This window comes from Phoxinus phoxinus (genome assembly GCF_949152265.1).
Source record: "Phoxinus phoxinus genome assembly, chromosome: 17".
In the NCBI taxonomy this organism is placed as follows: Eukaryota; Metazoa; Chordata; class Actinopteri; order Cypriniformes; family Leuciscidae; genus Phoxinus; species Phoxinus phoxinus.
The window spans coordinates 455,001-474,004 of record NC_136892.1 but is presented as its reverse complement, the minus strand read 5'-3'; the positions used below and the strand labels follow the sequence as shown (position 1 = coordinate 474,004).

The 19,004-nt window shown below is 47.9% G+C and overlaps 1 protein-coding gene across 5 annotated transcripts in view; it reads right to left on the bottom strand.

Annotated features, from left to right (window-relative positions):
* The window catches only part of sec24a (SEC24 homolog A, COPII coat complex component), a 53,727-nt gene that overhangs the window by 11,814 nt on the left and 22,909 nt on the right, over window positions 1–19,004 (bottom strand). For 3 of the 5 annotated variants that reach the window (XM_079585603.1, XM_079585601.1, XM_079585599.1), the window contains exons 8-17: window positions 17,956–18,068; window positions 14,975–15,093; window positions 14,843–14,898; window positions 13,249–13,455; window positions 7,889–8,015; window positions 6,988–7,146; window positions 5,398–5,571; window positions 5,019–5,129; window positions 470–645; window positions 209–346 (exon numbers count right to left, since the gene is read on the bottom strand). In XM_079585603.1, coding sequence (XP_079441729.1) covers window positions 209–346; window positions 470–645; window positions 5,019–5,129; window positions 5,398–5,571; window positions 6,988–7,146; window positions 7,889–8,015; window positions 13,249–13,455; window positions 14,843–14,898; window positions 14,975–15,093; window positions 17,956–18,068 — 1,380 coding nt within the window. The remainder of the gene's footprint in view (window positions 1–208; window positions 347–469; window positions 646–5,018; window positions 5,130–5,397; window positions 5,572–6,987; window positions 7,147–7,888; window positions 8,016–13,248; window positions 13,456–14,842; window positions 14,899–14,974; window positions 15,094–17,955; window positions 18,069–19,004) is intronic. The other 2 variants (XM_079585602.1, XM_079585600.1) reach the window with 1 other exon arrangement.

The window sequence follows — 19,004 nt, the reverse complement described above, 5'->3', positions numbered from 1 at the left end:
AGGACACATCTGAACACACACATCATACAGGACATATCTGAACACACACACACATCATCATACAGGACACATCTGAACACACACACACACACACACACTTTAGCTTTAACTGGTGATCGCTTGTTTCCTCAGTTAAACTCAGCCAGCAGCTCTTCTGCCACTCAGGGCTGAGCGAGTGTGTTCACGTGTGCTGGTGACCCACACTAACCTCGTCGCTGAGGTCATCCGCTCGGTACAGGCCCGGGTGCACCGTGAGCATGAGGAACGGCAGCGGCTGGCTCTTCAGCTGGAACATGGAGAACACGCGCTCATCCAGCCGGGTGCTAGCGCTGGTGCGGAACGCCCTCTGCAAGAGGAGAGATGAGCGTCAGTGTGTGTGTGACAAGCTGAGCGTCAGTGTGTGTGTGTGTGTGTGTGTGTGTGACGAGCTGAGCGTCAGTGTGTGTGTGTGTGTGTGTGTGAGACGTACGTGTTTGAGCAGGGCCAGGATGTAGAGCGGGAGCAGGCGCAGGCACGCGGGCGCTAGCAGGCCGGGCTGCTGGACGCTCAGCACTGAGGAGCGGTACGAGGACAGCGAGTCGATCGCTGCGTTGATCAGGGCGTCCCGCGCGTCACCCAGGCTAGCCGTCACGGAGCGATCCACAGCTGGACAACAGCAGAACACACAACACACGTCACAGCACTGCCGAACACACACGGCACTGCCGAACACACACATCACTGCAGAACACACACGTCACTGCAGAACACACACAGCACTGCAGAACACACACAGCACTGCAGAACACACACGTCACTGCAGAACACACACAGCACTGCAGAACACACACAGCACTGCAGAACACACACAGCACTGCCGAACACACATCACAGCACTGCCGAACACACACATCACTGCCGAACACACACAGCACTGCAGAACACACACATCACTGCCGAACACACACATCACTGCCGAACACACACATCACTGCCGAACACACACATCACTGCCGAACACACACATCACTGCCGAACACACACATCACTGCCGAACACACACATCACTGCCGAACACACAAAGCACTGCCGAACACACAAAGCACTGCCGAACACACACAGCACTGCCGAACACACACAGCACTGCCGAACACACACATCACTGCCGAACACACACATCACTGCCGAACACACACAGCACTGCCGAACACACACAGCACTGCCGAACACACACATCACTGCCGAACACACACATCACTGCCGAACACACACATCACTGCCGAACACACACATCACTGCCGAACACACACATCACTGCCGAACACACACATCACTGCCGAACACACACATCACTGCCGAACACACAAAGCACTGCCGAACACACACATCACTGCCGAACACACACATCACTGCCGAACACACACATCACTGCCGAACACACACATCACTGCCGAACACACACAGCACTGCCGAACACACACATCACTGCCGAACACACACATCACTGCCGAACACACACATCACTGCCGAACACACACATCACTGCCGAACACACAAAGCACTGCCGAACACACACATCACTGCCGAACACACACATCACTGCCGAACACACACATCACTGCCGAACACACACATCACTGCCGAACACACAAAGCACTGCCGAACACACACAGCACTGCCGAACACACACATCACTGCCGAACACACAAAGCACTGCCGAACACACACATCACTGCCGAACACACACATCACTGCCGAACACACACATCACTGCAGAACACACACATCACTGCCGAACACACACATCACTGCCGAACACACAAAGCACTGCCGAACACACACAGCACTGCCGAACACACACAGCACTGCAGAACACACACATCACTGCCGAACACACACATCACTGCCGAACACACACATCACTGCCGAACACACACATCACTGCCGAACACACAAAGCACTGCCGAACACACACAGCACTGCCGAACACACACAGCACTGCCGAACACACACATCACTGCCGAACACACACAGCACTGCCGAACACACACATCACTGCCGAACACACACAGCACTGCAGAACACACACATCACTGCCGAACACACACATCACTGCCGAACACACACATCACTGCCGAACACACACAGCACTGCCGAACACACACATCACTGCCGAACACACACATCACTGCAGAACACACACAGCACTGCAGAACACACACAGCACTGCAGAACACACACAGCACTGCCGAACACACATCACAGCAGAACACACACAGCACTGCCGAACACACATCACAGCACTGCCGAACACACACAGCACTGCCGAACACACACATCACTGCCGAACACACACATCACTGCCGAACACACACAGCACTGCCGAACACACACATCACTGCCGAACACACACATCACTGCAGAACACACACAGCACTGCAGAACACACACAGCACTGCAGAACACACACAGCACTGCCGAACACACATCACAGCAGAACACACACAGCACTGCCGAACACACACATCACTGCCGAACACACACATCACTGCCGAACACACACAGCACTGCCGAACACACATCACATCACTGCCGAACACACACATCACTGCCGAACACACACATCACTGCCGAACACACACATCACTGCCGAACACACACATCACTGCCGAACACACACAGCACTGCCGAACACACACATCACTGCCGAACACACAAAGCACTGCCGAACACACACATCACTGCCGAACACACACATCACTGCCGAACACACACAGCACTGCCGAACACACACAGCACTGCCGAACACACACAGCACTGCCGAACACACAAAGCACTGCCGAACACACACATCACTGCCGAACACACACATCACTGCCGAACACACACAGCACTGCCGAACACACACATCACTGCCGAACACACACATCACTGCCGAACACACACATCACTGCCGAACACACACAGCACTGCCGAACACACACAGCACTGCCGAACACACACAGCACTGCCGAACACACACATCACTGCCGAACACACAAAGCACTGCAGAACACACACAGCACTGCCGAACACACACATCACTGCCGAACACACACATCACTGCCGAACACACACATCACTGCCGAACACACACAGCACTGCCGAACACACACATCACTGCCGAACACACACAGCACTGCCGAACACACACAGCACTGCCGAACACACACATCACTGCCGAACACACACATCACTGCCGAACACACACATCACTGCAGAACACACACATCACTGCAGAACACACACATCACTGCCGAACACACACATCACTGCCGAACACACACATCACTGCAGAACACACACAGCACTGCCGAACACACACATCACTGCCGAACACACACAGCACTGCCGAACACACACATCACTGCCGAACACACAAAGCACTGCAGAACACACACATCACTGCCGAACACACACAGCACTGCCGAACACACACATCACTGCCGAACACACACAGCACTGCCGAACACACACATCACTGCAGAACACACACATCACTGCCGAACACACACATCACTGCCGAACACACACATCACTGCAGAACACACACATCACTGCCGAACACACACATCACTGCCGAACACACACAGCACTGCCGAACACACACATCACTGCCGAACACACACATCACTGCCGAACACACACATCACTGCAGAACACACACATCACTGCAGAACACACACATCACTGCCGAACACACACATCACTGCCGAACACACACAGCACTGCCGAACACACACATCACTGCCGAACACACACATCACTGCCGAACACACACAGCACTGCCGAACACACACAGCACTGCCGAACACACACAGCACTGCCGAACACACACAGCACTGCCGAACACACACATCACTGCCGAACACACACATCACTGCCGAACACACACATCACTGCCGAACACACACAGCACTGCCGAACACACACATCACTGCCGAACACACACAGCACTGCCGAACACACACATCACTGCAGAACACACACATCACTGCCGAACACACACATCACTGCAGAACACACACATCACTGCCGAACACACACAGCACTGCCGAACACACACAGCACTGCCGAACACACCCTGACACTAGGGATGCATCAAATACTCGACAAACTAAATTATTCAGCCAAAAATAGCAACAACAAAAAAAAGAGACGAACAACACATTTTACTGAACAATGTTTTTGATGGCGCGGTCACATGGGCCAGCGCAGTGTAGCGGCGCACGCTTACGCAGCCAGCCGTCGCCAGCGGAAGCCACAGATGCAGAAGCGCCGTTTGCTAGAGCTGTGCAACGACTGGTCACACTAAACACAGGTGTGTGCTTACATCATATACGTGTGTTTACGGTGTATACTTATTTTTTATATATAAATACACATATACATACATGCATATTTTTAAGAAATATTTGCATTTACATACTGAATGTATATTTATATATAAATAACACATTTTACATAAATATATACATGCATGTGTGTATTTATATGTAATTATACACAGTACACACAGATATATGATGTAAACACACTCTTATTAACCGTTGCCCAGCACTACCGTTAGCAGGGCTGAGCCGCTCGGTGTTATACAAATATTATATAATATATATATATATATATATAAAGTTATATTGTGCTTTGTTGGTATAATGTCTTCTGGAATGTTAAAAAAAATTCAGTGTTAAATAAATATTTAATAGTAGTTTTGTAATTTATGTTTTCTTTGAAGAGCAAGACAACATAGTAAAAAGCACATTTTGACGGTTTAATTTATGCAACGGCGAATATTTGTCAAAAAAAGGCGAAAATTTTGAAAAACCACGTTCGGTATTCGCCCTTCGCCCAGTGCTTCAGTATATTCATCCCTGCTACACCAATCAGGACTCATGACAGCAGCGATCTGTAATACTCTGATGAAATTCTCATGCATGATGCGAAGGCTCAGATCCTTCAAAACACAGAGTGTGTGTGTGTGTGTGTGTGTGTGTTTGTACCCATGCTGGCCAGGAGAGCAGTGATGGCCTGAACATCGGCTCCAGCGAAGATGTCGCTCAGAGAGTTGACCACCGGCAGACACAGTGTGTGCACTCGAATCCTGCGCTCGCCTGCAAGAGCACAGAGACAAGCGAGTCACATGACCGCAGTAATCACATGACCACAGAACACATGACCTCAGAAGATCACACAACCGCGGTAATCACATGACCACAGCAGACCACATGACCTCAGAAGATCACACGACCATGGTGATCACATGACCACAGACCACATGACCACAGTGATCACATGGCAGCAGACCACATGACCCCAGACCACAGTGATCACATGACCTCAGAAGATCACATGACCTCAGAAGACCACATGACCCCTGACCTTTGCTGGAGGTGTAGAGCAGCGCGGCCTGGAAGGACACGGCCTGCAGGTCCAGCAGGTTCTCCTCGATGCTCATCTGCACAGCGAAGCCCGCGTCAGGGTTCACGTTCGCCAGAGACAACAGGTCCGTAGAGCGCACGAAGAAGTTCCCGTGGAACGTGTGTATGGACAGACCTGAGGACACAGAGCGTCAGTGATGAGGACACGGGGAAGGTGTGTGTGTGGTCAGACGGGTAAGGTGTGCGAGTGGTGGTCAGACGGGGAGTGTGTGTGTGGTGGACAGACGGGGAAGGTGTGTGTGTGTGTGTGTGTGTGTGTATGGTGGTCAGACGGGGAAGGTGTGTGTAGTGGTCAGACGGGTAAGGTGTGTGTGGTGGTCAGACGGGGAAGGTGTGTGTGTGTGGTGGTCAGACGGGGAAGGTGTGTGTGTGTGTGTGGTGGTCAGACGGGGAAGGTGTGTGTGTGTGTGGTGGTCAGACGGGGAAGGTGTGTGTGTGTGTGTGGTGGTCAGACGGGGAAGGTGTGTGTGTGTGTGGTGGTCAGACGGGGAAGGTGTGCGAGTGGTGGTCAGACGGGGAGTGTGTGTGTGGTGGACAGACGGGGAAGGTGTGTGTGTGTGTGTGTGTGTGTATGGTGGTCAGACGGGGAAGGTGTGTGTAGTGGTCAGACGGGTAAGGTGTGTGTGGTGGTCAGACGGGGAAGGTGTGTGTGTGTGTGGTGGTCAGACGGGTAAGGTGTGTGTGGTGGTCAGACGGGGAAGGTGTGTGTGTGTGTGGTGGTCAGACGGGGAAGGTGTGTGTGTGTGTGGTGGTCAGACGGGTAAGGTGTGTGTGGTGGTCAGACGGGGAAGGTGTGTGTGTGTGGTGGTCAGACGGGGAAGGTGTGTGTGTGTGTGGTGGTCAGACGGGGAAGGTGTGTGTGTGTGTGGTGGTCAGACGGGGAAGGTGTGTGTGTGTGTGGTGGTCAGACGGGGAAGGTGTGTGTGTGTGTGTGGTGGTCAGACGGGGAAGGTGTGTGTGTGTGTGGTGGTCAGACGGGGAAGGTGTGCGAGTGGTGGTCAGACGGGGAGTGTGTGTGTGGTGGACAGACGGGGAAGGTGTGTGTGTGTGTGTGTGTGTGTATGGTGGTCAGACGGGGAAGGTGTGTGTAGTGGTCAGACGGGTAAGGTGTGTGTGGTGGTCAGACGGGGAAGGTGTGTGTGTGTGTGGTGGTCAGACGGGGAAGGTGTGTGTGTGTGGTGGTCAGACGGGGAAGGTGTGTGTGTGTGTGGTGGTCAGACGGGGAAGGTGTGTGTGTGTGTGGTGGTCAGACGGGTAAGGTGTGTGTGGTGGTCAGACGGGGAAGGTGTGTGTGTGTGGTGGTCAGACGGGGAAGGTGTGTGTGTGTGTGGTGGTCAGACGGGGAAGGTGTGTGTGTGTGTGGTGGTCAGACGGGGAAGGTGTGTGTGTGTGTGGTGGTCAGACGGGGAAGGTGTGTGTGTGGTGGTCAGACGGGGAAGGTGTGTGTGGTGGTCAGACGGGGAGTGTGTGTGTGGTCTGTGATGATGCGTACGGGACACACACGCACACACACACACTCTCACACACACACCTTTGGTGCAGCGTATCCTCATGACGGCCTCGAAGCCGATCTTGCGGGTCAGGTACCTCTTCAGGTCCCGCTGGAAGCGCTCGGTCTGGGCCGGGCTGCGCTGACGGTGGTACGACGGGTAATAATACACACTTCCTGCTGAGTACCTGGATATACAGCCTGCAGGAACACACACACACACACACACACATTATCCCCATTACTAGATCATCTGCCGGAAACCTGAACACATCATTAGTGGTCTGACGAGCGGCGGGTTCTTGGCGCGGTTTAACCCTATAACTGCCGTCTCATGTCTGACCGTATGCAGTCTCTGATGATCAACAGGATATTCACACAGTCTCCTCGAGTCCTTCTGTCGGACTGAGAGTTCACACTCTCTAGTGTAATTGAGCAAGTGTCCTCCCTCAGCTCGAGCTGCACGAGTCTTTCTGCTGGCAAATCTGCACTGATTTTATCAAGTAAATGCAGGAATAACTTTGATATTGTTAGTAATATTTCCACTGGACTGAAGCAGGTTTACTGGGTTATCCATCCTCATTTATTATAAAAATCTGGCTATTGAGGAAGGTTTATTAGTTCATCTCTCAATCATCATTGTATTGCATTGCATTATACGTTTTAAACTGCAGAGCTTTGACATACCCGTCAGCCCTCCTGTTTTTCCCGGGATTGTCTTGATTTTACCTTGCTATCCCGCTATCATCCCCTTTAAATATTTCCCGTATTTTTTATCTTTCTATAAAAATAAAAAATACCATTGGGCGCAAACCAGTTAAAAAAAACTGTTGTGCAATATAATGTCTGATATCATCAGGCCGGCTATTAAAGGGCAGTACATAAGTGTCCACACATTATCCTCATCATCACTTCATCATCCTCATGCAGTGGGTGGACTGACCTAGAGAGGACAGATCACAGTACTGAGCGCTGAGCAGGAACAGATCCACCGCCACATGATGACCAGAACAGTCCAGAGCCAGCTTCTTATAGAAGTCCGTCGCAGGATTCAGATGCTGGACCTCCTGCTGTGAAAAACAAGAGTGAAGAGAGACTAGAGTATTAGCTTTCATTTCCAGGACTCAAACTTCCTGTTTAGGGTTTATTGCAAATTATACACTTTTATACAAGTAATGGTTGCACATTATTTTGCAGTACGTGCACTTAGTGTGTATTTGCCCAAGAAATACTATAAGCTGACTACATGGGTTAAAGGGAGAGTTCAGCCAAAAATGAAAATTAGCCCATGATTTACTCGCCCTCAAGTCATCCTAGTGTATATGACATTCTTCTTTCAGACGAATACAACAGTTATTAAAAAAATGTCCTGGCTCTTCCAAGCTTTATAATGGAAGTGATTTGCAACCAACAGTTTTAAGTCCATAAAAGTGCATCTGTCATCATAAAAGTCCATCCATAATAATAGACAGATGCACGTTTATCATGGATAGATGCACTTTTATGATGGATAGATTTTTCTTTATTTATATAATTCCTTTAACCAAGGAGCTGAACAATTTTTAAACTAAGCGGGACAAACAGGCCCTGAGGAACACCAACAGCAGATGTGTGGGAAGATGGGTATGAGTGCAGCAAGCTAAGGGGTGTTCCAGAAATGCCGAGGTTGGAAAGGAGAATGGGATGATCGACTGTGTCAAAGGCAGAGGAGAGATCAAGGAGAACTGAAGAGAGGCCAGCATGAGAGGAGTTGGCCAGATGAGTCTGGACAGTGAGGAGAGCAGTCTCAGTGTAATAGGAAGGACGGAAACCAGATTGGAATCGGGGGTAGAGGGGGTACAGGGAGTAGAGGGACTAGAGGGTGTAGAGGGACTAGAGGGGGTAGAGGGTGTAGAGGGACTAGAGGGTGTAGAGGGAGTAGAGGGTGTAGAGGGACTAGAGGGTGTAGAGGGAGTAGAGGGTGTAGAGGGGGTAGAGGGTGTAGAGGGAGTAGAGGGACTAGAGGGACTAGAGGGTGTAGAGGGAGTAGAGGGTGTAGAGGGAGTAGAGGGTGTAGAGGGACTAGAGGGTGTAGAGGGAGTAGAGGGTGTAGAGGGAGTAGAGGGTGTAGAGGGACTAGAGGGACTAGAGGGTGTAGAGGGACTAGAGGGTGTAGAGGGACTAGAGGGTGTAGAGGGACTAGAGGGTGTAGAGGGTGTAGAGGGTGTAGAGGGAGTAGAGGGACTAGAGGGTGTAGAGGGACTAGAGGGTGTAGAGGGACTAGAGGGTGTAGAGGGACTAGAGGGTGTAGAGGGACTAGAGGGTGTAGAGGGACTAGAGGGACTAGAGGGGGTAGAGGGTGTAGAGGGACTAGAGGGTGTAGAGGGACTAGAGGGTGTAGAGGGAGTAGAGGGTGTAGAGGGACTAGAGGGTGTAGAGGGACTAGAGGGACTAGAGGGGGTAGAGGGTGTAGAGGGTGTAGAGGGTGTAGAGGGGGTAGAGGGACTAGAGGGTGTAGAGGGAGTAGAGGGTGTAGAGGGAGTAGAGGGACTAGAGGGGGTAGAGGGACTAGAGGGGGTAGAGGGTGTAGAGGGACTAGAGGGGGTAGAGGGACTAGAGGGAGTAGAGGGTGTAGAGGGACTAGAGGGGGTAGAGGGTGTAGAGGGACTAGAGGGAGTAGAGGGGGTAGAGGGAGTAGAGGGTGTAGAGGGAGTAGAGGGTGTAGAGGGACTAGAGGGGGTAGAGGGACTAGAGGGGGTAGAGGGTGTAGAGGGACTAGAGGGGGTAGAGGGACTAGAGGGGGTAGAGGGACTAGAGGGGGTAGAGGGTGTAGAGGGACTAGAGGGGGTAGAGGGACTAGAGGGGGTAGAGGGACTAGAGGGAGTAGAGGGACTAGAGGGGGTAGAGGGACTAGAGGGAGTAGAGGGTGTAGAGGGACTAGAGGGTGTAGAGGGACTAGAGGGTGTAGAGGGAGTAGAGGGTGTAGAGGGACTAGAGGGTGTAGAGGGACTAGAGGGACTAGAGGGTGTAGAGGGACTAGAGGGTGTAGAGGGACTAGAGGGTGTAGAGGGAGTAGAGGGGGTAGAGGGTGTAGAGGGAGTAGAGGGTGTAGAGGGTGTAGAGGGTGTAGAGGGAGTAGAGGGGGTAGAGGGAGTAGAGGGTGTAGAGGGAGTAGAGGGAGTAGAGGGTGTAGAGGGTGTAGAGGGAGTAGAGGGTGTAGAGGGTGTAGAGGGTGTAGAGGGTGTAGAGGGAGTAGAGGGTGTAGAGGGAGTAGAGGGTGTAGAGGGAGTAGAGGGAGTAGAGGGTGTAGAGGGTGTAGAGGGGGTAGAGGGTGTAGAGGGAGTAGAGGGTGTAGAGGGAGTAGAGGGGGTAGAGGGTGTAGAGGGGGTAGAGGGAGTAGAGGGTGTAGAGGGAGTAGAGGGGGTAGAGGGGGTAGAGGGTGTAGAGGGTGTAGAGGGAGTAGAGGGGGTAGAGGGTGTAGAGGGAGTAGAGGGAGTAGAGGGGGTAGAGGGTGTAGAGGGTGTAGAGGGAGTAGAGGGAGTAGAGGGTGTAGAGGGAGTATAGGGAGTAGAGGGAGTAGAGGGTGTAGAGGGAGTAGAGGGTGTAGAGGGAGTAGAGGGAGTAGAGGGGGTAGAGGGACTAGAGGGTGTAGAGGGAGTAGAGGGGGTAGAGGGTGTAGAGGGAGTAGAGGGGGTAGAGGGACTAGAGGGTGTAGAGGGAGTAGAGGGGGTAGAGGGACTAGAGGGGGTAGAGGGACTAGAGGGGGTAGAGGGAGACTAGATAGGGGAGGATAAGAGGGAGTAGAGGGGGTAGAGGGTGTAGAGGGAGTAGAGGGGGTAGAGGGACTAGAGGGTGTAGAGGGAGTAGAGGGGGTAGAGGGACTAGAGGGTGTAGAGGGAGTAGAGGGGGTAGAGGGACTAGAGGGACTAGAGGGGGTAGAGGGACTAGAGGGGGTAGAGGGAGACTAGATAGGGGAGGATAAGAGGGAGTAGAGGGAGTAGAGGGTGTAGAGGGAGTAGAGGGGGTAGAGGGTGTAGAGGGTGTAGAGGGGGTAGAGGGACTAGAGGGGGTAGAGGGACTAGAGGGGGTAGAGGGACTAGAGGGGGTAGAGGGAGACTAGATAGGGGAGGATAAGAGGGAGTAGAGGGGGTAGAGGGTGTAGAGGGACTAGAGGGGGTAGAGGGACTAGAGGGGGTAGAGGGACTAGAGGGGGTAGAGGGACTAGAGGGGGTAGAGGGAGACTAGATAGGGGAGGATAAGAGGGAGTAGAGGGGGTAGAGGGTGTAGAGGGGATAGAGGGAGTAGAGGGGGTAGAGGGACTAGAGGGTGTAGAGGGACTAGAGGGGGTAGAGGGACTAGAGGGGGTAGAGGGAGACTAGATAGGGGAGGATAAGAGGGAGTAGAGGGGGTAGGAGGGGAGCAGGGGAGCAGGGATGGGATCCAGCAGGGAGAGGTTGGGTGGGCCTTTGAAATGATGGAGGAAAGTTCAGAATAAGATGTTGGGGGTAAGACAGTAAAGGGGGCATTAGGAGCAAATGGAGGCAGAATAGGGAGCTGGGGCTGGGGACAAGACTGGGGGAGAGTCTGAAGTTGTAGCCGAATAGTACTAATTTTATTTGTGAAATAGTAGTTTATTTAGGGTTTCAAAAAGCTGACGGGGATGGGGTGTCAAAGCTGTGACGAGAGTTTGAAAATAGTCATGCTTGGCTAGTCCCAAAGCAGAGCGGAAATTAGAAGTGAGTCTGGGGTAGGGACCGAGGAGTAGCAGCGATCAGAGTGACTCCGGTTGACGGGAGAAATGAAATGGTGAAATCCTGAATGCTCTCACTTAAACAGGAACAGGGGTGGGGATACCTACGGGGAAAGAGGGAGGAGAAGTGGTGAGGCAAACTCACTCCAGTTCATCTCGTGGAGCCATCTCTATTGACCTCTGCTGTCAACAGGCTTCTTTTTTTGCTATTTGATTTTCCAAAACGAAGATGTCACCGCCTCTCCACCACCCCCTTTTTAACACATTGTAACTTGAATGTGTCGAGACTCCCCGTCTCATCCACTTAGTTATTTTAGCATGGGAACCAGCCAATTCAGACTAGAGGATGGATACCCGACCCGAGCCCGACGGGACCCGCCGGTACCCGACGGGCCGGGCCGGGTTCGGACAGATATTTAGAAATGATGGTCGGGTTCGGGTCGGGCTCGGTCACATCAGCGCGATAAGGCATTGAACATTTTAAATTTAAAACCGCTTATTATGTAGGTAGCCGATGTGCCTGATGCTTTCACTTGATGCAAACGTTCGTTTTTGTGATTAAAATACATGTAAAATATTACCATAACATCCGACTTCCTGTGTGCGGACATTTGTTTATGTAGCCGTGACAACGAAACACGTGCATAATGTGCGCGCGCCAGGTGTTAAGAGCGCTTGTTGCTCCGCGCGCTGATGCGCTCATCCTGTTGACATTTCCGAGTGCCTTCCTACAGTTGCTTAATAAAAGCGGGCTTTCCACACAAACAAACATACAATTGTCATTAGTATGAGAAAAAAATGGGATTTTAACTGCCGGTCTCGGGTCGGGCTCGAACATAAATATCTTTATGCCTGTCGGGCTCGGGTCGGGTTCGGTTACTGCTCTGTCGGACGCGGGCCGGGCTGAAAAATTCAGCCCGATCCGCACTCTAATTCAGACTAGCCCCAAAACAACCACAGGCTGATGAAGACAAATGTGCAAACCCAGGTTGGCAGAATTGCTTTCTCGGTGAGTGATCGGCCACGCTAGATGCACTTTTATGATGGATGGGACTTTATGATGGATAGATGCACTTTTATGATGGATAGATTCACTTTTATGATGGATAGATGCACTTTTATGATGGACAGATGCACTTTTATGATGGACAGATGCACTTTTATGATGGATGGGACTTTTATGATGGATAGATGCACTTTTATGGACTTCAAAACAGAAACAGCCATTATAAAGCTTGGAAGAGCCAGGATATGTTTTAACCTAACTCTGATCGTGTTCATCTGAAAGAAGAATGTCATATACACCTAGGATGACTTGATGGTGAGTAAATCATGGGCATTTTAATTTTTAGGTCAAGTTGAGGGGAAAGTTCAGGGTTAGAACGTAATTATTACCCAGTTATTGCAGTTATTATAATAAGTACTGGGGGAACAGGACCGTAAAATAAAGTGCTACCAGTAATAAAGTGTTGTAAGATTTTAGTTGCTAAAACAGCTAATTGTGTGCCAGTGAAAATTAAGCCAATCCATCATTGACTCAGTCTCTGACAGTGGTGTGTGTGTGTGTGTGTGACCTTGGCGTGCGCCTTCTGGCCGGGCTCCTCTCGGGGTTTGAGGGCACCGATGCCCACGGTGGGCAGTTGTGTCTGGAAGACTGAGATGCGCCCGCCGGTGGGAGACAGAAGCTTAAACCCAGCCTGGAGAGCCGGACCCAGACCAGACTGAGTCTCCATCGTACTGCTGAACATCTGCGGCAGACCCGTCAGCAGATCCTGGACCAGCTGCAACACACACACACACACACAGTCACATGCGGAACATCTGAAGCAAACCCGTCAGCAGACCCTGGACCAGCTGCAACACACACACTTCACTCCATCCAATCGCTGGGGCACGTCGTTTGTTAACAAACATGTATTCATTACTTCAATGAGCTCATTGATTTTTGACTCGTGCATTTTCTGTAAAGCTGCTTTGAAATTATGTGTATTGTGAAAAAAACTATACATAAAAACACTTGTTTTTGCCCCCATCTTTCATGAGCTGAACGCAAAGATCTAAGACTTTTTCTATCTACACAATGCCTATTTCTCTCTAATATTGTTCACAAATCTGTGTAAATCTGTGTTAGTGAGCACTTCTCCTCTGCCGAGGTAATCCTCCAGCTCACAGGTGTGCAGATCAAGTGCTGATTACACAGCAGGATTACTGCACAGGTGTGCCTTATGCTGTCCACAGTAAAAGCCCACTCTAACATGTGCAGTTTATCACACAGCACAATGCCACCGATGTCGTGAGTTTTTAGGGAGCGTGCGGTTGGCATGCAATTTTATAAAGTAAACTCATTAAAAAATAGTCCCTGACCGTAAACAGCAACAGAAGTTAAATAGGCCTACACTTGTTCTCCATTAGATGGAGACAAAGACTTGAGTGAGTTAGTCAGTACTGAAGACTTTTATAATGAAAGGACTTGTTGTGATCACAGAAAAGCAACATGCAACTGACAGATGACTATAGGCACGGGAAAACCCCTGAACTGTTAACAGGACAAGATATCGACATTCAAACGGATATTGTATTACGGATATCGGACTGACCTGAAGGAAATGCTATTTCTACTGTAACACACACTTACTCGATCTCTCACAATACTCTCTACAAGTTTCAGTGAACAAGATCAATGAGAACATATGTTTGCGTTGCTAGGGGTGTGTGTAGTGATACAGAGAACCGTTGGGTGAAGCGGCCATAGCCGTGTGGTGTTGTGAATAAAACACAGCTATTGACCAATCAGAATCAAGGACTGGAACTAACCGTTTTATAAACAGCTATTGACCAATTATAATCAAGGACTGGAACTAACCGTTTTATAAACACAGCTATTGACCAATCAGAATCAAGGACTGGAACTAACTGTTTTATAAACACAGCTATTGACCAATCAGAATCAAGGACTGGAACTAACCGTTTTATAAACACAGCTATTGACCAATCAGAATCAAGGACTGGAACTAACCGTTTTATAAACACAGCTATTGACCAATCAGAATCAAGGACTGGAACCAACCGTTTTATAAACCCAGCTATTGACCAATCAGAATCAAGGACTGGAACCAACAGTTTTATAAAAATAAATGTGAATGTGATAACCCCCGAGCGCTCGCTCACCTCCTTGCACTCGCTCAGGTTCACCAGCAGGCTGTCGGGACTCGGCAGGAACACATCTGAGGAGAACAGACGAGACCCGTGTCACTTCTGAACATCACCTGTGTGTGGGGCTGATGGGAAACGGCATCTTACCGTCGATGTCTGACACGATGAGCATCTGTGGCTGCGAAAGCCCTTCCTGCAGGTTGTAGAAGTGGATGGTGCTGTCAAACGTGATGAAGCCGATCTTCGTGCGAGAGTCTCCGGGGAGCCTTCATGGGAAACACACACGTCACACGCCGGTCAGCGGGATCAACGCGCATCACACACACACCGATCAGCGGGATCAACGCGCGTCACACCCCGATCAGTGTGTGTCTCAGCAGAGTGTGTGTGTCTCAGCAGAGTGTGTGTGTGTGAGTGTGTGTTACATCAGCTGGAAACATCAACAGAAAGCGCTCGGCATGTGTGTGTGTGTGTGAGAGAGTGTGAGTGTGTGCGAGTGTGTTTTCATCATCAACAGAAAGCGCTCAGCATGTGTGTGTGTATGAGACAGTGTGAGTGTGTGTGTGTGAGAGAGTGTGAGTGTGTGCGAGTGTGTGTTTTCATCATCAACAGAAAGCGCTCATCAGTGCTGAGGTGTGTGTTCTCAGGTCTCTGATGCACAAACACAGCTCATGCACTATTGGAACCTCAGTTTCCTTGCATGCACATTAAGGAAATTATATTTTATTTAAGAACAATTGTTTCAAAAGTTAATGCACTTTAAAAAGTGAATGTCATTTAATTTCAATAAAAGATGCGATGCTTGATTTGGTTTATATTTGCTCATTGCACTCGCTTGCCTCCTCTTGTGGACACAGGAGACACTGCAGTGCTGTTTTCCTCTAACATTAAAGCATTAGTTCAATTTAAAAAAAAATGTTGCTGATAATGTACTCACCCCGATGTCATCCAAGATGTCCATGTCTTTCTTCAGTCGAAAAGCAATTAAGGGTTTTGAGGAAAACATTCCAGGCTTTTCTACACAGAATGTCTTCAGTGGCAGCATCTCTCCCAGTGTTCAGAGAAGGATCAGACGTCCGTCTCAGCGCAGCTTCAGTCTCCACACGATCCCAGTCCAGGAATAAGGGTCTTATCCTGCCAAACGATCGGTCATTAAATTTTTTTTATTTTTTTTATAGAAATACTTTTTAACCACAATTGTTCGTCTTGTGCTGGTCTGGTCACTTTGGAAAGGTCACGTTCACATCATCTGTCTAAGTTATTTGTCTGTACTCCGGTTCAAAAAAGTAGGGAAGTGCGAAAAACTCCATCTCATTTTCGTGACCTTTCCAACGTGATGACGTAATGTGTGGCGCGTCGAGCAATTGAGGTTAAAAAGTATATAAAAAAATTTTTGTGGGGGAATGACCGATCGTTTGGCAGGATAAGACCCTTATTCCTGGACTGGGATCGTGTGGAGACTGAAGCTGCGCTGAGACGGACGTCTGATCCTTCTCTGAACACTGGGAGAGATGCTGCCACTGAAGACATTCTGTGTAGAAAAGCCTGGAATGTTTTCCTCAAAAACCTTAATTTCTTTGTGACTGAAGAAAGACAGACATGGACATCTTGGATGACATCGGGGGGAGTAAATTATCATCAAAACATTTTTTTAAAGTGAACTAATAGATATGGTATAAGAGGCAAAGCCTATTCTTGGTTAAAAAGTTACCTTGATAAGAGATATCAATTTGTACAAATAAATGATGTTAGATCAGATTTAATGAAAGTCACTTGTGGAGTTCCACAGGGTTCGGTGTTGGGTCCCTTAATGTTTGTCCTGTATATAAATTATATTTGTAAAGTGTCGAAAATATTAAAAATGGTTTTGTTTGCGGATGACACAAACTTATATTGTTCAGGGAAAAATTTGGAACAGCTTCTGAATACAGTGGAAATTGAACTGATGATCTTAAAAAAATGGTTGGATGATAATAGATTGTCACTGAATTTAAGTAAAACAAAGTTCATAATATTTGGTAATCGAAAGAGTAATAATAAAGTTAAAATTAGGATTAACAATGAGGAAATAGATAGAGTATATGAAAATAAATTTCTAGGCGTTATAATAGATCATAAATTATGCTGGAAACCACATATTAATCATGTAAAAAGAAAAATGTCACAATCCATTGCAATATTACATAAAACTAAACATATCCTGAATGAAAACTCATATATTTTGTATTGTGCGCTCATAGTTCCATCCATGACCTATTGTGTGGAGGTTTGGGGGCATACATATAAAACCAATTTAAATCCAATATATATGTTACAAAAAAGAGCAATTAGGATTATAAAACACGTTGACTATTATGAACCAACAAAACAATTGTTTAGTAATTTAAATGCTTTAAAATTTGTTGATTTAGTTCATTTCTATACTGTACAGACAATGTATAAGGTCTATAATAATTTGCTTCCAAACTATATCCAGAGACTGTTTGAAATAAGAGAAAGTCAGTATAAACTAAGAGGAATGCATATGTTTAAAAAAATAAGGGCAAGAACTAATATAAAAAAATAGATGCATATCTGTCAAAGGGGTTAATCTATGGAACAATTTGCACAATGATTTAAAATTGTGTAATTCACTTAGTAAATTCAAGGAAATGTTTAAAAATAAGGTGGTAAATAATTATTTAATTCAATGTGTATGAAAATAAAAATGTTTCTCCTTATGTACATATTATACTAGTATCTGAAATGTGTACTTCGATGTTTTTTTGTTGTTGTTGTTGTTGTTTGTTTTTCCTTTTCTTTTCTTTTCTCTTGTCTTGTATTAATTAATACCTGTGGAAAAAGTGACGCTCATTTGATTGATAATTATGTATAAAGGGTAGGCCTAATAAGCAGAGGCTTCAGCCTACACCTTTTTCGGTTATTATGTATAGCTTTATTTTATTTGTTTGAAAAGTGCTTATCTGTGAGGACCGAAATAAAAATCTTATGTTATGTTAATCCTTTAAGAATTGCCTTTAGAATTTGAATATAATTAGAATTTTGCTAATATTAAAGAAAGAAATTAGCATTTAGCTTTTCAACCGCTTGACAGCCCAGTGGACAGCAGCTCGATGACGCTCACTTACGAGTCGAGGTTCTCCAGGAGCGACTGACACACGACATCCAGATACCCAGTCTCCACGGCATTGTGGGACACGTCGAGGACGAACAGGTAGACAGCGGGCTGAGGCGGCCGGAGCTGAGGACACACACACACACACACACACACATCATGTACGGGGAGACATCTGCATATATACCACTATCAGTCAAAAGTTTTGGATCGATACGATTTTTAATGTTTAAAAAAAAACAGAAGTCTTCTTTCTCTTCAGCATTTATCTAACATTAACACTACCGTTCGAAGGTCTGGGGTCAGCAATACATTTATGGGGGGAAAAAATAAATCAATACTTTTATTCATCAACGATTAAATAAATTGATCAAGACATTTTATATGTTTCAAAAGGTCCTATTTCAAATAAATGCTGTTCTTTTGAACTTTCTATTCATCAAAAAATCCTCTTTTTTTTTTTACACTGTTTTCAACACTGATAATAATCATACATTAGAGATGCACCGATTGATCGGCTGGTGACCGGGATTGGCCGATTTTCACATGAGCGGTGACCGGCTGGTCAGTCTGACATACATGCCGACTTTATGCCGGTCAAATGCACTCGGCCGCCGCATGATTAACACCGCGCAGCATCAGCATCACACGTGCACACGGAGCGCACATGTAGGAAACCTCTGAATTAGAGCGTATCGTTTCCTGTTGATCAGTGAGTCGGCTGCTCAAACTCAGTGAAGAATCGGAATCGGCCAAGAAAATCGGTGCATCTCTGTCACTCATAAATGTGTCAGATTGAGCATCAGATCCTCATATTATTCTGGTTTCTGGAGGATCATGTGACACTGAAGACTGGAGTAATGATGATGAACATTCTGCTTTGATCACAGGAATAAATTACACTTATTTGTTTAGGGTAGCGTTTACATAATTGTTTGTAATTGTCATTATTAATCAAACATTTCTTGATATATATTTTTTTTTTTGTATTTTATTTTCTCTGTCATTAATGCATTGCTTGTATAATTGTATGTTTTATCATGTTTCTACTCTTGTGAAGCG